Source organism: Corvus brachyrhynchos, unplaced genomic scaffold (assembly GCF_000691975.1).
Source record: "Corvus brachyrhynchos isolate BGI_N302 unplaced genomic scaffold, ASM69197v1 scaffold315, whole genome shotgun sequence".
Classification (NCBI taxonomy): Eukaryota; Metazoa; Chordata; class Aves; order Passeriformes; family Corvidae; genus Corvus; species Corvus brachyrhynchos.
The window spans coordinates 104,254-122,801 of record NW_008237903.1 but is presented as its reverse complement, the minus strand read 5'-3'; the positions used below and the strand labels follow the sequence as shown (position 1 = coordinate 122,801).

Below are 18,548 nucleotides of genomic sequence, written 5' to 3'. Positions count from 1 at the left end.
TGGAGCAGCCGGGAATTGGCGTGCTTTGTCACCCATCGACTCACCGCGGGACAATGAGGAGTTCAAAGGAAATGTCCAACAACCGTCCCTCCGCTCCGCTCTTCGTCCGCGGCTCGGAATCGCTCCTGGCTTCCTCCGCCTCCTTCCTGACAGCGGGATAGGGAATGGGGGCTGCTGGCTCTGCTGCTCCTTCTTCCTCCAGAGGAGGATGCCTCACACTCCGCCCCTGCTCCAGCGGGGGGTTCCTCCCACGGGAGAAGCCCTCCAGGAACTTCTCTATCGGGTTCTTCATGCACTGCCCCAGCGCTGGTCCCTTTCTCAGGGTCAGTCCTTCAGGAACAGGCAGCTCCAGCGTGGGCTCCTCCCTCCACAGGTCCAGCCAGGACCCTGCTCCAGCACAGGCTCCCTGTGGGGTCACAGCCTCCTTCGGGCACCCCCCTGCTCCAGCGTGGGGTCCTCCACGGGCTGCAGGAGGATCTCTGCTTGCCTGTACCCCCGCCACCAAAACCGTGCCACACAAAGCCAATACAGAGGGGAAACTGGGGATGTAAAGAAGGGATAATATGCAGGAAGGTGGAAGGATGGGGGAAGTCTGACTGGGGGGAAAAAGGCTGCTGGCTCTCCAGCGTTTTTAAACTTCAAGGGGAGCACTGGGCTAGGAACCCAACAGGCAAACCACTCCTGCTGTTTCCCCTGTCCCACAGCAGATCCTATTGCCACCTCTGGATTGACAACACTGGAATTTTGAACCGAAAACTGCTCCTGCCCTCAGAGGACATTTCCCATCACATCCTACCTTGCCATTGCCCTGGGCTCTTCTCCAGGCGGCTGTATCCCCTTGGAGCCTTTGCACACAGGGGCAGCAGCTCCTGCCTTGCTCTCAGCTTGTCCATCCTCTGCCTCGGGGACAGACCCAACGCCAGAGGCGGGAGAATCAGACATGGCGATCCTTGTGTCCAGTGCAGGATTTTGCTTTGGATATCACACAGGGAGCAATTCTCTGTCCCAGCATCTCCTGGGTGTCTGTGTCACCTCCAGCCCTGCCCTGCCTCATGGCCGGGATGCACGGGGACAGCATGGGCCAAGCCCATGCTCTGAAGTCTGGGAACGGAGTGTCTGGGATGTTTGTGTCACTGGCTGCAACCTTTGCTATCTTCAGGGAACTTTTGGGAGGAGGGGAAAGATCTTCAGCTCTGCAAGGCAGCACCAGAAGTGATTAGTCTTTGTAATTATTAACTCCCAAGGCTTGGCAAGCAGCAACAGAGGGTCCTCAGATTAGAAAGGTAGAAGTGCTTCCACCAGGAGCCAACAAAGGCAGGAAGGAGGGGAACTGATAGTGCTGACAGGAAGCTTTGAGAGGGATGTGCTGGACATGCTGAATCCCAGCCACTTGAAAAAGCAACTTGTCACAAGGCAGAGAGTGGCATGTGCTCCCCCTCTTCTTCCCGGAAAAGAACGAAAAGAGGAAAAGAACGAAAAGAGGAAAAGAACGAAAAGAGGAAGCTAGACACAGGCTGGGAAGGGAAGGAAGAACAGGGATTATTTTGGATCTTGGAAAGCAGGATCTGACCTGCTGACACCCCTTACCCAGCAAACTCAAACCGGATGTTATTGCCATGGAAAGGAGAATGAAAACAAATGGCCTGGAACTCCAGGCTCCATCCACCCCCTCCTGGCTGGCTCCTCGGCTGTGCCACATGTTTTCTCAGCTGGCTGCAAGGGCTGCAGCAAGGCTCCTCTGGGGTCTCTGATTTCCAGCACCAACATGGTCAATCCTCCCTTTGGCACCTAATCCCCACCACAATTCCTAAGGCAAGAGAAGAGGGACCTCACTAAGGACCCTTCCCTCATTTCCGTGCTGTACACACTGAATTGTGCAACATCAGAGGGAAGGTGAGAAATTTGTCACCATCCAAGCCCCTAAAAGCAAATGCAAAGGGGCAGATAGAGCTTGGAATAGGGACAGGCACCCCCAGCTCCCAGGGCAACCCAGGATGGCACAGAATTAGTGAGGAATTCTGCAGCATAAGGGCAACGAGCCTGAGGGTCCTCACAAAAGCACTGCAGGGTCACTGCATCCTCTTCAAACATTTCTGGCCAGCTCAAACCTCTGAGTAAATCCTGTCCATGAAAAACAGCATCTCCCCAGGCACTTCCCACTTCAATTTTTTTAAAAAGTTACATCAGATTCCAAGGAAGAATGTAATTTGGAGAGCTGCCTCTGATTCCAGCTGCCTCTGTGTCTAGCCCAGCACTGACACTGGAGAAGGGAAAGGAATTTCACCAAGCTTTGGGACCCACTGTCCCTAAAAACACTTACTATTCTCTGGGAGAGAGCAAGGAGGGCACTGTGCCTTTCCCAGCCAGCTGCTGCTAACTCAGCATGGAGAGCGGCCCTTCGGCATTCTCAAAACAGGGATTCAACTCCAGCACAGCAATTCAATCTCTGCATCTTTAACAGGGAGAAAAAGAGGATTATTGCAGGGCTCTGAGGCTGAGGATGGATGTCAGCACCTCTTTGCTTCCTGCTCTGCTGAGCAAGGCAGACTTTCAGACCATCCTCTTCCTCTGGGTCTGAGGCCACAGGGGATGTGGAAAGGGATCCAAGCAGCACTGCCACGCTAGTAGCCCCTCAGTTATTTACTTTAATATTAAATTCCACACATATTTCCTGCTGTCCCAAGGGCAGCTGTGGAGCACTCGAGCTGCCAGCGGAGCTGCTCTCAGAGGAGGGCAGCAGAGGCCCCCAGATGCCAGCACATCCCTCCACAAACAGCAGGACACTGGGGGTTGTTTCTCCATGTCCCCAGGAGCACCCAAACTGCTCCCAACAGCTCCAGCAAATGTCTCACCTGAAGCATTTTTGTCTCCCTGCTGTGTGGGGATGAGGGTTCAGGCACTGAGACCCTCAAGATCTGTCTCAGCCTGCCTGTTCACCAATTCCATCCCTGGGACTGGACCACATTCCCTTCAGAGAGGGACCCTCTGCTCTCATCCCCCTTCACAGAGCACTGAATCCCACGTTTTAAGCTATGATCTCCCTGCCACTGGCAGCAATTCCTAGGACTGCACCAGAAATCCCCCATCAGGCAGATGCCAGGCAGCACCTGCTCCAAAGGAGCAGTGAAACAACCCCCTCCCCTTGTCTAGGATCAACCACAGGAAGAAGAAAACTACAGCTGGGACAAATCGATCCCATCTGCTGATGTTACGTAAGTGTCAAAGACAAAGCACAAGAGAAAGTTGGTTATTACAGGAGCCTGGGTCTCCAGCTGCTCTTACCTGCAGGGAGCAGACCTGTGCTCGCTCTCCACACTGTCCCACAGCTGCCTAAACGACGGAAGACCACTTCAGTAAGAAAAGATTTTGATTCAGAGCCTCATGGAAGGGGAATGTCCTAAAGACCTGACCAGAGGCATTGAGGAGGTGGTGGAAGGGAAGGATGGTCACAATTGGGAAGGATGGCTTGGGAGCAGAAAAGGGACTGAGGACCCTGGAAAGACAGAGGGAAGGAGTTCTCTGGCTTGGTGAAGTTTGAGGGCAAGACAAGGACCAGTGTTTCCCAGGATGTCACACAGGAAAGGGCACTGACGACCTCCGAGCACTGCTGGAGAAGCAAGAGGAAAAGAAAGCAAACACATGGAAAGAGTCTCAGAGAGCCAGTGGCAGAGGGAAAATCCTCAGCACGCAAACCACAGCTGGAAGAGGTGGCAAACTCATCCAGGGACAGCGAGGGATGACAGGGAAACATCCTGTGAGAGCCAGGCAGAGCATGGACCAGGTGTTTCACTGACCTAGGGAAGAGAGGGCAGCCCCCGAGCATGCCGCGTTTTACAGCCTTGGTGGAAAATTCCAGCCCTGCATAATCTCCTGGGGTTCCTGTAAGATTGTGACACGGAGAGATGGACCAAACAGGAAAGAATTAGAGGAAAAATGCCTCTCTTCTGGCAGCCACCATGGCTGTGCCAGGAGTTAGCAGCAGCGGAGCAGCCAGCCCCGCCTCCCCCTCCTCCGGCTGCCTCTATAAACACACAGGGCTTACTCAGAAGATTAGGAGGGAACAGGGCAAAAGACAACAGAGTCTCTTTTGTAATGAGGAGGGATTACGGCATCAAGTGACCGGCTGCAGCTCCCAAGTGGGTCTCAGCCTCCTTAGCACACCGTGTGGGGCAGGTCCAATCCCCCCATGAGCCAAGGGGGCACAAGGAGGCGGGCGGTGGCTCGGGCCACAAAGGACCCAGCAGGGACACGTGCGGGACCAAACGTCCCCAGCCTCCAGCGCGGCTCAGGAGCCCATGACTGTGAGTATCTGGTCCTCCTAACAGCAGCAGGAGGATCACTCTTCTGCAGAGATCCATCTTCCTGCCTATCCGTGACCTCCTCTGGCTCCATCCCTCTGCTCTGTCCGCTTGTTGTCCATCTCTGCGATACCTGCTCGGGTCTGTTTGTGGTGGGTGATGCACCTATGTCCCAGAATCCTGCTTGCTGTGGGCTCCCACAACTGAATTCCAGGTCAGTCGACTTCCAGGTGTGTTGGTTAGTCCAGAGGGATGAGCAGGGGGTGGCAGGCAGCAGCTCCCTGGGTGGGCTCTTCCTGCCCCTCCCAACTCCGGTGTGCCGGTGAGTCACCTCCCACCAGGGACCTCAGCCACAAACAGAACATGCCAGCTGCCCAGTGACATCCCAGGGCAGCCCATCACAGGCTGGCAGGTGGGCAGGGAGGTGCCTTAACCATTCAGGGCTGGAGGGAAAAGCACTGGGAAAAGCCCCATATCCCACACGGGAGCAGAACAGAGTAGAGGTGGGTGACATCCATTATTTACATGGACAAGAGCTGGAGTTTTCCTTCTTTGGTAAAAAAAGTGAATCTGTATTTGAATTACGCAACGAGGATTCTCCCTGAGAGCTTTCGAGCCCCAAAGCGCAGAGAAAAGAGGCAGCTTTGTGTAAGAGGCCCCAAAAATGTATGGGGTTTTGGGTGTGCTTTTCTCTTCTGGACAGCCCATGCGTGCAACCTCTGGGGCAGTTAAAAGCCACTCTTCCAAGTCCTGTACCCAGAAATCCATATGGAATGGGCACGAGGATTTATTGAAACGGGCATTTGTGCAGCTGGGGACAGGGACAGCTCTGCTCCTCTCAGGTCCCTGAGTCACCCTAAAGAGGGGACTCAGGGACCTGAGTTATGACAAGGAAACCCGAAGGAGGAGCAGCACCAAAAAGCCAAACCCAGGACAAAGATGCTGTTTGGCTGAAATAGCCAAAAATCCAGACTTTGCTGGTTTTCTTCACAGCAGCAGCTTACTGGGACCTGAGGTGTCCTCACCTCAGTGTAAATCTTTCACTGGGATGCTTAAATGAGAAACAAATGAGGATCATGGGCCCAAACTTACCTGCCTTCAGCTGCTGCAGGGTGTGAACTGTCCCTTGAAGTGCTTCTTCATCCCCATCATTCAGGGAAGGGCCCAAGGCCCCATAATCATTAACATTATTACCTCTGTTAAATAGCAATGCCTGCTGACATGTTAGGATTCAGAAATACCAATAGTTTCACCTTGGATAATTATTTCTACCCCAAGGAATCATTCACCAACCTGCCTGGCACAGCTAACACTGGTGTCTTGTTGTTTGTTCGGTTATTTTTTTTTTTTGGTACAAATTCAGGTTTATATGAGTCTGATTATTAATTGATTATAAAGAATTATTTTTGCAAGTTAGACTAGAAGTAAAATGGGGATGCTGCATCTCTGGGGAGCATTTCAGGAGCCTCAACGCCTATTTTGCATCCACTGTGATTTATTGTGCAACATATGGTTGAAGGAGAGGGGAGGTGGAGCTGCTGGCATCTGGGCCCTGTGAGCCTGGCCAAACTCCATCCCACAGATCTCCAACAGGGAAGGCTGCTCTGCCTGCAGGACTAGGACCAGCAAAGTGCAGACAGCTATCCTTGCTGGGATGCCTTTATCTGGATCACTCCCAAGAAATCTTTCTGGGGTTTTTCCTTTCCTTTGGGTTGGATTTGTTTGAGATTTTTTCCCAGCAGTATTCCAGGAAGATGCTTCCCAGCAAGTAGGTTTACAGAAACACACTTGGAACAAAAACTATATTAAGAAAATTACTGGGACAAGTATAAACTTTGGAGTTTGTGACCCTGAGATTAATCTTACACAAGTGTTTTGTGGAAGGGGGTGGCACCTGGGCTCTGTCCCCTCCAACCAACCAGCCCCACTTGAATGCTGACAATCAAACACTAAAAACAAAGGGATTCACCAGAAAATACATCCTCAGTCACTATAACCAGCTTAAGGACAGGGAAAAGATGGCAAATTCATCAAATTAATTGCCTGCCATCGATTTCCTCCTGGCTCTGTGTGCTGCTGCCTTCTTCTTACCTGGCTTTTGATCTCAGCTCATTCTTTCTCTTCCCTTCCCACCTTGCTTGGTGGGACACTTGGGACGTCCCTGTGTCCTCCTCCTGCTCAAGCTCCAAGCCCTGCTTGTCATGTGCCTGCACAGGAGCTGTGATGACAGTGACCTACACCAACCGCGTGGCTGATGCCCGCCTGGGCACCTTCTCCCAGCTCCTGCTCCAATGGAAAGGCAGCATCTACAAACTGCTCTACTCCGAGTTCCTGATCTTCATCTCGCTCTACTTCACCATCAGCCTTGTCTACAGGTGAGCGCCTTCACACCCACGGCCTGGCCTGGAGCAGGACACAGGAGAAACACGGGATCGGGGCAGGGATCCTGCTGGACAGGCACTTGCCAGACTCTGTTCACAGGAGGGAAGGAAGAGGGAGAACTGCTTCTCTTTGTCCCTTTTAGGCTGATCCTGAGCGAGAGCCAAAGGCTGATGTTCGAGAAGCTGGCGCTGTACTGCAACAGCTACGCCGAGCTAATCCCCGTGTCCTTTGTGCTGGGTAAGGAGCTGTCTGGAATCCAGCAGGGAGGGGAATGGGACAGCATTTCTTCTCCCTGGTTTGGTTGAGCTCTGCAGGCAGGCAGGATTCACTGAGCAGATCCCTCCCCCTCTGCCTTTGTAAAACTCCTCAAGTGGAATATTTCGTGTCACATCTGTGAGTGTCCCTCAGCACACAGCTGGCACTGCATATTCTGGGTTCCAGGAGGGCAGGCTCCAAGTGGCACCAGATATGCCCAGGGAACTTGTGGCTGCCTCATCCCTGTAAGTTTTCAAGGCCAGGCTGGGTGGAGCTCTGAGCAACCTGGACTAGTGGAAGATGTCCCTGTCCACAGCAGGGGCTTGGAATGAGATGATCTTTAAGGTCCCTTCCAACCTAAACTGTTCTGACTCTATGAAGCAGAGTATGAAATCCAGACTTCCTTTTAGCACAGAAGACTGAATTCCCCTCCAGGCATCCCTGTATGAGCAGGAGAAGAGAAAAGAAGGAGAGCAGACGGAGTGGGAGGAGGAAGCTCTTTTCAGATGCCTGACTCTCTCAGCTCCCCTCTAGGCTTCTACGTGGCCCTGGTGGTGTCCCGCTGGTGGGCCCAGTACGAGAGCATCCCATGGCCGGACCGGATCATGAACCTGGTGTCCTGCAACGTGGACGGGGAGGACGAGTACGGGAGGCTCCTGCGCCGCACCCTGATGCGCTACAGCAACCTGGTCAGCGTGCTGATCCTGCGCTCCGTCAGCACCGCCGTCTACAAGCGCTTCCCCAGCATGGAGCACGTCGTGAGGGCAGGTCAGTCCTGCTCCTTGCTGCTCCTCTAGGGGCAGGGGGCCTTGGGAAAGGCTCTCTGGAAATGGGGTGGTGCTGCTCCCTCAGGACAGGTGGGGATTTTTTTGAGACGCAAGTGTCCAACCTTAACTGCGGGGCTCCCTCAATCCTCTTGGAAGGTGCTCCTCAAGGTGCAGCAGTTCCCAATCTGCCCGAGTCACCTGGCTTCCCTTAGCAAGCCACAGAGATGTGATATCGTTGGCTTCCTAAAAAGAAAAGGCACTTCAGGGACACAAATTATCCCATTCTCAACAAGCATCTATGAACACCAGGCAGCTGCACCTGCAGCAGTGCTTTATCTCCCCGATGGCTCTGATTTGATGTGCTGCAGACATCCGAAGTGAAATCCCATTATCCCACCTCTGTGACTCAATGTTTTAACAAGGAAACTTGTCCTTCTACATGTCTCCCAAAGTTCTGAGTCTTTCCTGGCATTTTTAAGGAGAGCCAAGGCAACCACCCGAGACTCAGACGTTTTCATTTCGGACCAGATCAGTTCCTTCTGCCTTCTATGTCCATCCCTCTCCTGCTGCTCTTTCCCACCCAGGCCTCATGACACCAGAAGAGCACAAGAAGTTTGAGAGCTTGAATTCCCCCCACAACAAGTTTTGGATCCCATGCGTGTGGTTCTCCAACCTGGCTGTGAAGGCAAGGAATGATGGGAGGATCCGGGACAGCGTGCTGCTCCAAGGCATCCTGAATGTGAGTGACAGAGGGGACAGGCAACTCTTTTGAGATTCTGGGGAATGGGAGGCACCTGTGTAGCAGGTCCTTGACACATTCCAAACAGCCAGTGCCAGTGGAGGGCTCTAGGATCCAGATGGAAAGCCACAAGGAAGCATGTGTCTGGAAGAGACAAGGAGAGGTCAAAAACACCCTCAGCAACTGAGGTCCTGTAGAAAACTTTGCTATTAAAAACTCTTTAGATAGTTTTGGGCAACAGGCCATGCTCCACAGGCAAGACCTGGCAACAATCCCTGCCCAGCTGCACAGAAAAAGGCTCTGTAGCAGCTCATCCTTCTTGGTATTCATGTGCAGGGAAAGTCACGTGGTTTCTGTTGCCTGGAGCAGGATTCATCTGCCCACAGAGAGAGAATTCTCCCTCTGGGATACTTATCTATCGACAGGAGAGAGAAATGGATGCTCCTGAGGGCATTCTTTGCCTCACCTGTTGGCCACTCATTTTGTGAGGAGAAACTCTGCTGTGAAGTGAGCTAGGAAGGGATCTTGGGCTCAGGGGGAGACACCCAGGCAGCAGGGAATTCCTCCAGGCTGAGCAATTTCCAGGCTGAGACTGAGCCCTGCATCCAGAGGAGGTATAACCAGAAGGGAAAGGGCTGGAGCAATGGAGGACAGTGGTGCTGGAGAGGCTCCATGTCCCCAGCAAGGAGATGGGAAGTTATCCTGACGTGCCATTCCCTTTTCCCTGCTGCAGGAGCTCAACACCCTGCGCAGCCAGTGTGGGAGGCTCTACGGATACGACTGGATCAGCATCCCCCTGGTCTACACCCAGGTGAGAAGGGAATCCCCACACTCATTGCTCCACCACTGCCTGTGCACATCCCCATTGACACCCACACCTGGAATGGTTTGGGTTGGAAGGGAGCTTAAAGCTCATCCAGGGACACCTTCCACTAGACCAGGCTGCTCCAAACCCTGTCCAACCTGGCCTTGGACACTTCCAGGCATGGGGCAGCCACATCTTCTCTGGAAAACCTATGCCGGGGCCTCACACCCTCTTAGTAAAGAATTCCTTCCTCATATCTAATCTAAGCCTGCCCTCTATCAGTTTAAAACCATTGTTCCTTGTGCTGTCACTATCTGCCTGTGTAAAAAGTCCCTCTCCCTCCTTTCCATAAGCTCCCTCCTTAAGGTACTGGAAGGCCACAGCCTCCCCAAAACCTTCTCATCTCCAGGCTGAACAACCCCAGCTCTCTCAGCCTGTCTTTGTAGAAGTGCTCCATACCTGCCTCACCTATGGAAAATGCAGGATACTCTTGAATCCCTCACCCCCACCTGCATATGTCATCTCTCTTCGTAGGTACCTCAGCACACACCCAGCCCAGCCTCCTTTCCCTAACTCAGACACACCCACCTCTCCAGAAACAACCTCTGTCCAGGGGTAACAAATCCACGTGGAAAACACAGGAACACACAGACCCACTCCCTGCACCGCCTTGCAGGGATCACATCCTGGGCAAGATCCCGGGAAGGTTGTGCCAGGTGTGCACTCAGCTGTTTACCAGCCCAGGCAGACACTTTGGCACCACACCTTGCTCCTTTGTCTCCTGCAATCCAGCTGCTCAGATAACAGGGATGCCCTTCACCATGAAACAGGAGCTGCTGCTGCTCCTCCTCTGGCAGCACCAGAGGTTAATGAGGAACACATTGGGAAAGTGTATTCCTGTTTCGAACCCCCTTGTTTGTATCAAGGGACCACGTGAGAACCTTGGTTACTTTTAACTTGAAAAGGGGAAGCTCAGTCCTGTGGTGACAGGGAAAAGTACAAAGCTCAGCATAGCCTGAAATACAGGCAGGAAAATATTAATAAAAGCTCAGCATGAGGAGCAGGAAGGAAGGCGCAAATAGCAATGCCAGGGTTCCCTTCCCGGACTTGGAAGCACTCTGCCAGCACGGACTGAGCCATGAGACAGCTTCCAGCCCATCCAGGATGTCATGTGCTTGCTGCTGCCACTGGCCTGTGACACCTGCACAGATGTCATTCCAGGGACAGCATAGAATGGCACCCAGCGTACGTAAAAGCTGGAGGGAAAAGGGAATGCCTGTAGCTTTCTGCATGGAAATGCATCCTCCTGCAAAAAGCCTGTCAGAACTGAATCCAGGGCTTTCCCGAGGCTACAGAGCCTGCCTTTGGAGCTGTGTGGGGTGGAACTGCAGGGAGATGCTGGGAACTCACGCTGCCCTGGTGTGTCCCTTGGCATCCTTCCCAGGTGGTGACCGTGGCTGTTTACAGCTTCTTCCTGGCCTGTCTGATCGGGAGGCAATTCCTGGATCCAGAGAAAGCATATCCTGGCCATGAGCTGGATCTCTTCGTGCCTGTCTTTACGTTTTTGCAATTCTTCTTCTACGCTGGCTGGTTAAAGGTAAGTCCAAGAAAGCATGGCTGGAGCTGGAATCTGACCCGGCCAAGGGTTCTTCCCAGAGCGAGCTTACCAGGAACTCAGCTGTGTTCTTTGATCTATGGGCAACAACAGTAAGCCAAGAGGGGCTGAGGGAAGTGCCAGGACTTTCTAATTTTCCCAGTGTCTCATTCTGGACACCAGCTGCACTTTTCCTAGGCTTTGATCCTGACTAGAGGGAAAAAAGGAGCTCCTGAAGTTGCAGGAGGGCTGTGTGAGCACAGGGGAGTTATTATAAATTCCAGTGTCTCCCAGCCCCTGGGATGCCTCCACTTTTAACCCACCCCCCCTTTTGGGAGGGAAAACATGGCTTGGAATTCAAGGGACATCACGCCTGACTTCTCCTTGCAGGGAAGGGGGCAGGGATGACAGTGGTGACCTGTGCTGTGTGCTCTCCACATGCAGGTGGCCGAGCAGCTCATCAACCCTTTTGGGGAGGACGACGATGACTTTGAAACCAACTGGCTCATCGACAGGAACCTGCAGGTAAAGGGGGGGAAGGTCCTCCAGGTGAGCCTCAGCTGAAGAGGAACACCAAGGCAGGACAGTGACCAAATTCTCCTGCAACACCTCTGCCCCCACCTCCCTGCCTGCGATGGGAGAGATCCCCCCCAATCCACACGAGGGAATTTGGGGCTTCTGGCATATCTTTGTACACAGAGGGTGACTGCAGCTTCGGTCCATGCTCTGGGACATGGGATGGATCCAGGCTGCTCGTTTCAGGCCTCAGCTGCCTTGGAATGACACGTGATTCCTGCCTCTCCTGGGCTTTCCTACCCTGCATCCATCTAAAACTGCCTCATCTGCTTTCTGCCATGCAGTAACTCCACACCTCCAGCCCTTCTGTCCTAGCGAGCCTGTTGCTTTCCTGTCTCCTTCAGCATCATATTCCTTCCAATTAATCAAATCTCTGCGTGAGAAACAACCCAAGTGACAGGAAACCACAGCAACCCCAGCCACTTGCCTGGGTTCCGTGCTGCACCACTTCCTCCAGCTCTGTGTTCCTTTGTACCCCGGATAACAGGCACGCAAAAAGCTGCTCACCCCGTGTGACAGTCCTGCTGTCCTCCACAGGTCTCCCTCATGGCAGTGGATGAGATGCACCAGGATTTACCCATTCTGGAGAAGGATCTGTACTGGAACGAGCCCGATCCCCAGCCACCCTACACCGCAGCCACTGCCGAGTACAAGCGCCCATCCTTCCTGGGCTCCACTTTTGACATCAGGTGAGCGCAGGGACAAAGTGTGACAACACCTGGATCGGGTCTTGTGCAGGACATTACACTTGAGGAGCTTTTAGGTTTGTCCACAACAAGCCAACATCCTCCATGGAAGAGGATAAATTTGACCTCTCTCCCCCACTCACCTGTGGATGAGCATCCCTCTTTTGGGGGGCTAATGGCAATACAGGGAGAGGCTCGCCACTGGCAGCAGCATTCCCAGTGCTGCCAGCCTCTCCAGATCCCCCCCCACCGTGTGGCTGCGGAACAGCCTGCTTTGCCTTTCCCAGCATGCAGAAGGAAGAGATGGAGTTCCAGCCCCTGGAGCAGATTAAAGAGAACGAGGAGGCCAACCACTCCACTCCCTTGCTGGGACACCTGGGCCGCCTCCTGGGTGTCCAGTCCCCGAGCTTCTCCAGGTCCTCTTCCCGGATGAACCTGCTGCGCCGGCGAGGAGATCCCGCGTCACCCTTCTCCCATTATACCTACCAGGACATGGGGAAGTCTGGAAGCCCTTGTGGCATCAATCAGCCAAGGGGAGACTCCCAGGAGCAGTGGGACAGTGAAGAGGGAAAACTGAGGGAGTTTGATGCCTTCATGTCCACCCCCTTCTATGAGAGGCCTGGGTTCTACAGCGCTCCACAGACGCCCATCATCTCCATCCCCATGATTTTCCCTTCCCGCCGCCAAGGGCGCAAGAAGCCGCCGGCACTCTCCAGCATCGCTGCGTGCTCCACTTCCCTTCGGGATGTCATCGTCAACAGCTCCCCTTCCAGGGCCAGCGATGTGGACAAGAGTCAGAGCTCCCTGGGCTCTGCTGCAAGAGAAACCTTTGTTTGGCCCACGGAGCGGAGCAGAGGTCCTGATTTCATGGCTGTGACAGTAGAAGAAGGAAAGAGCAGCTCCAGGGAAGCTGCCCCCACGGGAAGCCCAGGAGCACGGTCCACAGCATCCAACAGCCCAAAATTCCCCTTCCTGGCAGAGTCCCCCGAGCACGAGAAACAAGGCAGCTTCAAGAATCTGAAGAGCTCCAAAGCCTCGCACCCACCCTGGCTAAACCTGGAGAGCACGGCCTCAGCCACTCCCAATTCAGAGCATTCCAGTGCCTTTCACACCCCCAGTAACAAAACCCCCGGAGGCAGCGCCTCCCTCTGCTTCTCCTTCACTCCAGTCACCTCTCCAGCGCTGGAAAGGTCCCACAAGGGGAACCTGGGCCCCGAGGCTCACAGCCTGAGTTTGGAAGATGCAGCCAGTGCTCCAGACCAGCACCCAGAGGTTTCCAGGAACATGAGAGACACTGGGAATGGAAGCACTAACCCCCCAGCTCCAAAAGAGCCCAGGAGAGCAGAGAGTCCATCCCCCAATGACTCTGGAATCTCCCTAGCCGAGGGTGACTACGTGGGGCTGATGGAGGTGATCCTGGAGGCCAGTGAAAGCCCAGGGGAGGAGCAGATGGACCAGTACAGCTAAAGGGGACCCCATGGATCCATGGGATACCTGCCTTATCCTGGCACTCACCCAAACAGAAGTGCTGGACATGCAGCTGGAGCCCGGCCTGGGCTAAAACCAGCACTAAGGACACGCTGCTCCTGGCCTCAGCAGGCACAACTCGTGTTGCAACAAGAACAAAAGCACCAAAAAACCCAATCTGTAGCAAAAGAACAAGACTTTGAGTGTTAAATACTGCAGGTACCAGCCTGACCAGCCAGGTGTAGCCCAGAACAGGAGCACAGGTGATGCAGATATTTCCCCTCCTCATCACAGCAAGAATGAGAACTTGAGCTTCCAAGTCTCAGGCAGGACTTGCACTCCTAACAAGATACTCCAGGGAAAAGTAAGGGACTGAAGCAAGTCCCATCACTTGTGATGCAGACCCACAGTGCTTCTGCCAGTCCTGTCTGGCTGGTGTTTTCCAGTACTGGGAAAGTACTGGAGTAAGGCAGGGTAAGGGCCTACCAGCACAGGCAGCTGCAGCATCTGCCCAGCACATTGCTTCCTTCTGAAATTCCACATCCCCCCTGCCACAGATTTGACAGTGCTCAGAGAAGGATGGACGGCAGCAGACACCACTCAGCTGATTTTTACTGCCCACCCTCAGAAAATAAAAGCAAGGCTCAAGCCCAGGACCTCGGTTTCATTTCCTCATTTTAGTTCCCTGCAAGGAATTTAAAGAAAGCAGAGCTTTTCCTACTTCTGCCTTCAGCAGCAGCTGCAAATCCCCTATGTCACACAACACATTGACTTCCCACTGCCTTCACTACAGCTGCCTGCTCTCCCTCCAAACTCAACAGGAAAAGCCAGCTGGAACCAAGTCACTTTATTGGCTGGAGGGCAGTACATAAAACACGAAGAGAAAGGGGGATATTTGGTACAGAGTATGGAACTGTTTATCTAGGTAGCTGAAGCTGCATGCACGGCTGGACAGTAAGTAGGAGTCCCACTGAAACCCACAGCATGGCTCTTGGCAAGGCTTCAGCTGTCACAGTCCCCGAGGGTGTGCTTGTCGAAGAGATACTCTGCCATGCCGTATTTGGGGGCCCCCATCTTCCGCAGGTTGGTCACATGGTCACCCAGCTCCTTGATGGCTTTCACCTGCTCATCCAGGTAATGGGTCTCAATGAAGTCACACAACTGCAAGGGAGACCAGAGGTTTAAATTCAGGCCTGAAATGCTACCGAGGCTCGCTAGGGAAAGGAAAGGATGCAGGATTTTCAAGCTGAGAGGAAGCAGCATCTAGTTTTGTTTCACAGCAAGATCAAAGCAAGCCAGGCTTACGTAGGCTCACTCACTCCAGAACCCTGCGGAGCCAGGCAGCTCAGGAAGCCTCTCCTCCTCACTGCAGGAAGCATTAGCCAAGCTCCTGAACAGATTTAGACTCTCCCACTGCACAGCAAACTCACAGCAGTGGGGATTTACACCTCTGGTTTTAAGAAGTCCCTCTAACTTAAGCAGGACAGTCCCAAGAGTGCTTGGATTCTCACACATATTAATAATCTCTTCCTGATACTAAGCAGTCTCAACCCAGCCTTGCCAAAAACTTCCATCTACAAAGAATCCTGTGTTTTCAAACACTGTTCTGAAACATCAGGGCTTTTAATATCCCAAAGCAACTCCAGAATTTTGTGGCAAAAAAGGCTCGTGACAAAAAGCCTTAAAAAGATGGAACGCAACGCCCTCAGAAACAGTCTCCATAGAGACTGCTCACAGACACACTTCAGAGGGAACAAAGCAGGTCCCTGCCACCTTAAAAATCTTCCTGGAAAGACAGCAGTAACCCCACCAAAGGGCTTTGTGAGGGCTGCACCCCTGGTTCACACCTTTTTTCACCTGTAACAGCATCAGGGACACACACAAGTAAAAGACATCCTTGCACAGCCACACTGATCCTCAGCATGCACTTACGTGTGGGTCGTTCTTTTCGGTCGCCAATTTGTGCAGTTCTAGCAGTGACTGGTTCACGTTTTTCTCCAGGTGCAGGGCACACTCCATGGCAGTCAGGCCATTCTCCCAGTCATCACGGTCTGGCTTCTGCAAGGGGAAAGCACAGGACATGTTTTCTGTAAGAACCCACAGACCAGCAGGGTAGAGAGCCTTTAGATCACTCTCAAAGCCTTGTTTTAGACCAAGTTTAGGCACTTATGTGAAGTCAAAAATGTGAAGTGCACCCTGGGAATAGAACTGAGTCAACCCTCAAAGTCCCACTTCTCCAAACACAGCACAGAGCCCTTCTACTGGTAAATTAAATGATGGTGAGGAACCAGTTGTCTTCTGGTTCTGCCCTCAACCCACAGCAAATAAACCAGGGCTCAGCACCCTCTCCTTACACAATAAGTACTTTTTTATTAGTCAACCTGAACAAATCATCAAATTACTACACATCTCAAATGACTGTGCCTCTCCAGTGTCAGCTGCTGCTCTTTCTGTGGAGAGCCCAGAGGAAAATTCATCCCTTTCCAGCTGGGGACAGCCCCCAGCTCACCTTGATGTCCTGCAGGAAGATGCGCCCGCCCCTCTGGTTTTGCAGCTTCATCAGCTTCTCAGCGTGCTCCCGCTCCTCGTGGGACTGATGCAGGAAGTACTTGGCAAAGTTTTTCAGGGCCACATCATCCCGGTCAAAATAGTAGGACTGAAAAATAAAGAGTTCACAGGCTCAAAACCCCTGCTTCAGGATGGCTGTGGTCCAAGCCCAGGCCAGCAAGGCAGTGTGGAACAACTCTCCCCTTAGTATGATTCAATTTTTCCAGCAAGGATTAAATTTTAACCTGTATCCCTACCAAGGGCACGAATAAATGGTGTTTGTGTCCTTGGCTCAGCTCTGAAGATACCAACAAAACAAAAACCACCAAAACCTGATGCCCCACAGACACCTCTTCTGAGCACCACGAAATGGCAGCCTTGAAAAGCCTTTATCAAAGAGAAATCTTCCCCTTGTTTGCCCGAGCTTGTTTACAATGATCACATTGCAAGTCAGGGTCATGCCTTGCAACACCAGGTAAGGGTAAGCCAAGAACTTTTAGGTACTTAGCAATAAAGCTCTCTTGCTTCCCTAGGCTTTCCAGGGATTAGACTAAGGAATACACTTTCTACTTCTGGGGGGAAAAAAAAATGTCACATTTAAAACACAAGAGATAAATGGAACTAAAATATGAATTCAACAGCAAATACTTTTCTGAAAACCAAAAAAACCCCTGTAACAGCACTTAGAAGCCATCACACAGCTTGTTTATTCCTTGGTAAGAGCCATTACCAGGATTCAATGGTAAGTTCTGTATCAACTGCCAGTTATTTACCAACCTTCTACAGAATTCTCTGCTCTTAACCCAGCGGCCTGGAGGTTCAAGGCAAGACACTGGTGCTTGTGTACCACTATCACCCACCAACACAAGCTCAAAACAGGGCTCAGAAACAAATTAACACAGAAAAAAAAGCTGCAGAATTCGTGCCACAACACAGCACAGTGTCACTAGGAAGTTTCAGTGTCTCAGCGCGCCCACAGCACCAGGATTGCTGCACAGAGGTCAGGGGACGGCTAAAACGGGCGCCTCGGGCCAAAGAAGACATGTAAACACAGGGCCCAAGGAAACCGTGGATTCCTACCGATTCCTGGAGGAAAACCCGTGCCTGGGAGGAGAGCACTCCTGCGGGAAAGGTGCCAAGCGCCTCGTTCGGCGCCTCCCGCTACCCAGCCCGGCCCCAAGGGCAGAGCCGCCGGCAAGGCGCTGAGCGGGGCTGATAACGGGGCCGCCAAGGGCAACGGCCGCGGGCCCGCGGAGCAGGCGAGATAAAAGGGCCTCACCTACACCCAGGGGACGGCCCCGCCGGGCCTGGAAGCGGCGGGGGGAGGAGGAGGTGGAGAAAAAGGAGGAGGAGGAGCTGGGCCCGCAGGCACCGCCCGGCACCCCGGAACCCCCCGCCGGGGCCAGGCCCTCGTGCAGCCCCTTTATCCCTCGCAGGGCCCTTCCCTCACCCCGCCGCGCCCGCTGCCCTCACCATGCTGAGGTACACGTAGGACGCGTAGAGCTCCAGGTTAATCTGGCGGTTGACGGCGGCCTCGCAGTCCTGGTGGTAGTTCTGGCGCACCTGAGAGGGGGGCGCTGCCATGGCTGGGGTGCTCCGGTGGATGTTGCGGTGACCGTGCGGGCGGTGGTGATGGAGGGGGCAGCGGGCCCGAGCGCGGCCGGTTCCGTCCAAGCACTGTTGACGCAGGAACCCGCTTCGCTCCGCCGCTGACGCGCTCTGAGGGCCACCCGCCTGCCGACGGCCCTTTTATAGCGGCGCGCGCCAGGCCACGCCCCCACGGCGGGGCGGGGCATCCCGGCGCCCTTCTGCTGGCCCGGCGTGACTCAGCACCCGCCCAGGCCACGCCCGCCGGGGGGCCGGGCCCGCGCGCCCCCGTTTCCCGCCGCGCCGCGCGCCGTCCCTCAGGGAATGGCCCACCTTGGAAAATCCCCCCAGAAGTCACCAAATCCGGCCATTTCCCCTCAAGCGCTCTGCCGAGCCCGCCGCCAAAGCGTGTCCGACATCCTGCATACTACACCCCCTTCCGGGGACTGCCCCCGGCGGTCTGTGCCGATGCCTGACCGCGCTCTCCGTGAGAGGAAAAAGTTGCTAAAATCCAAGTCAAATCCAAAAAAAAAGAAGGCCAACCGTCAAAAACTGAGCTTGTTGGTAATGAGATGACTGTTTCGGCTGGTTTTAGTGCTATCCCCGTTGCTCAGTGTGTGCCATCATTTATTTTCAATAAACATCGGGTTCTTCAGTCAGGCAGTTCAGTCATGGGTTTACAACAAGCTCTGGAGTCTTTTCATTTCTGCTTTCCTAAGTTTTAACCAAATTACAAGGGACTAGAAACTGCTTAAACTGAGATCATCCCATAGCACTGAACTCCCCAATCTTGGCTTTTCCCAAGCCTATGTTCAATCCTGGTTTTCCCAAGCCAATGTTCCTGC

General features: G+C 53.5%; 3 protein-coding genes across 14 annotated transcripts in view; 1 reads left to right on the top strand and 2 right to left on the bottom strand.

The window, feature by feature from the left end:
• Positions 1-756, bottom strand: part of RAB3IL1 (RAB3A interacting protein like 1) — a 19,946-nt gene extending 19,190 nt beyond the window's left edge. For 2 of the 9 annotated variants that reach the window (XM_017733001.1, XM_017733000.1), the window contains exon 1: positions 45-746. In XM_017733001.1, the coding sequence (XP_017588490.1) occupies positions 45-292 (248 nt within the window). In that variant the 5' untranslated portion in view covers positions 293-746. Of the gene's footprint in view, positions 1-44 lie in introns of all 9 variants that reach the window. The other 7 variants (XM_017733012.1, XM_017733002.1, XM_017733004.1 and 4 more) reach the window with 7 other exon arrangements.
• A 2,555-nt stretch (positions 757-3,311) lies between these two features.
• LOC103614729 (bestrophin-1) lies at positions 3,312-14,443 on the top strand. 4 transcript variants are annotated; one of them, XM_008632705.2, is made up of 10 exons: positions 3,312-4,301; positions 6,514-6,673; positions 6,823-6,917; positions 7,470-7,703; positions 8,287-8,441; positions 9,175-9,252; positions 10,691-10,843; positions 11,285-11,365; positions 11,954-12,105; positions 12,390-14,443. In XM_008632705.2, exons 2-10 carry the CDS (start codon positions 6,522-6,524, stop codon positions 13,567-13,569), a joined length of 2,280 nt encoding a protein of 759 aa, XP_008630927.1. In that variant the 5' UTR covers positions 3,312-4,301; positions 6,514-6,521; the 3' UTR covers positions 13,570-14,443. The 4 variants fall into 4 exon arrangements, with proteins under 4 accessions (XP_008630927.1, XP_017588486.1, XP_017588485.1 ...); XM_017732997.1 differs by having other exon boundaries at positions 7,459-7,703; XM_017732996.1 differs by lacking the exon at positions 3,312-4,301 and adding an exon at positions 4,308-4,512.
• On the bottom strand, positions 14,402-17,845 carry FTH1 (ferritin heavy chain 1). The gene is made up of 4 exons (XM_008632670.2): positions 17,590-17,845; positions 16,079-16,225; positions 15,502-15,627; positions 14,402-14,730 (listed from the first exon to the last, which is right to left on the bottom strand). The coding sequence occupies exons 1-4, from the start codon at positions 17,698-17,700 to the stop codon at positions 14,572-14,574; spliced, it is 543 nt and encodes a 180-aa protein (XP_008630892.1). The 5' UTR covers positions 17,701-17,845; the 3' UTR covers positions 14,402-14,571.
• Between the last annotated feature and the right edge of the window lie 703 nt (positions 17,846-18,548).

Coding starts and splice junctions, on each gene's coding strand:
- LOC103614729 (XM_008632705.2), top strand. CDS start 6,522: ATGACAGTGACCTACACCAACCGCGTGGCTGATGCCCGCCTGGGCACC. Junction 8,442..9,174: donor TGCTCCAAGGCATCCTGAAT/GTGAGTGACAGA, acceptor TCCCTGCTGCAG/GAGCTCAACACCCTGCGCAG. Junction 11,366..11,953: donor TCATCGACAGGAACCTGCAG/GTAAAGGGGGGG, acceptor TGTCCTCCACAG/GTCTCCCTCATGGCAGTGGA.
- FTH1 (XM_008632670.2), bottom strand. CDS start 17,700: ATGGCAGCGCCCCCCTCTCAGGTGCGCCAGAACTACCACCAGGACTGC. Junction 16,226..17,589: donor CCTACGTGTACCTCAGCATG/GTGAGGGCAGCG, acceptor TTTATTTTTCAG/TCCTACTATTTTGACCGGGA. Junction 14,731..15,501: donor CCGAAAAGAACGACCCACAC/GTAAGTGCATGC, acceptor TCTCCCTTGCAG/TTGTGTGACTTCATTGAGAC.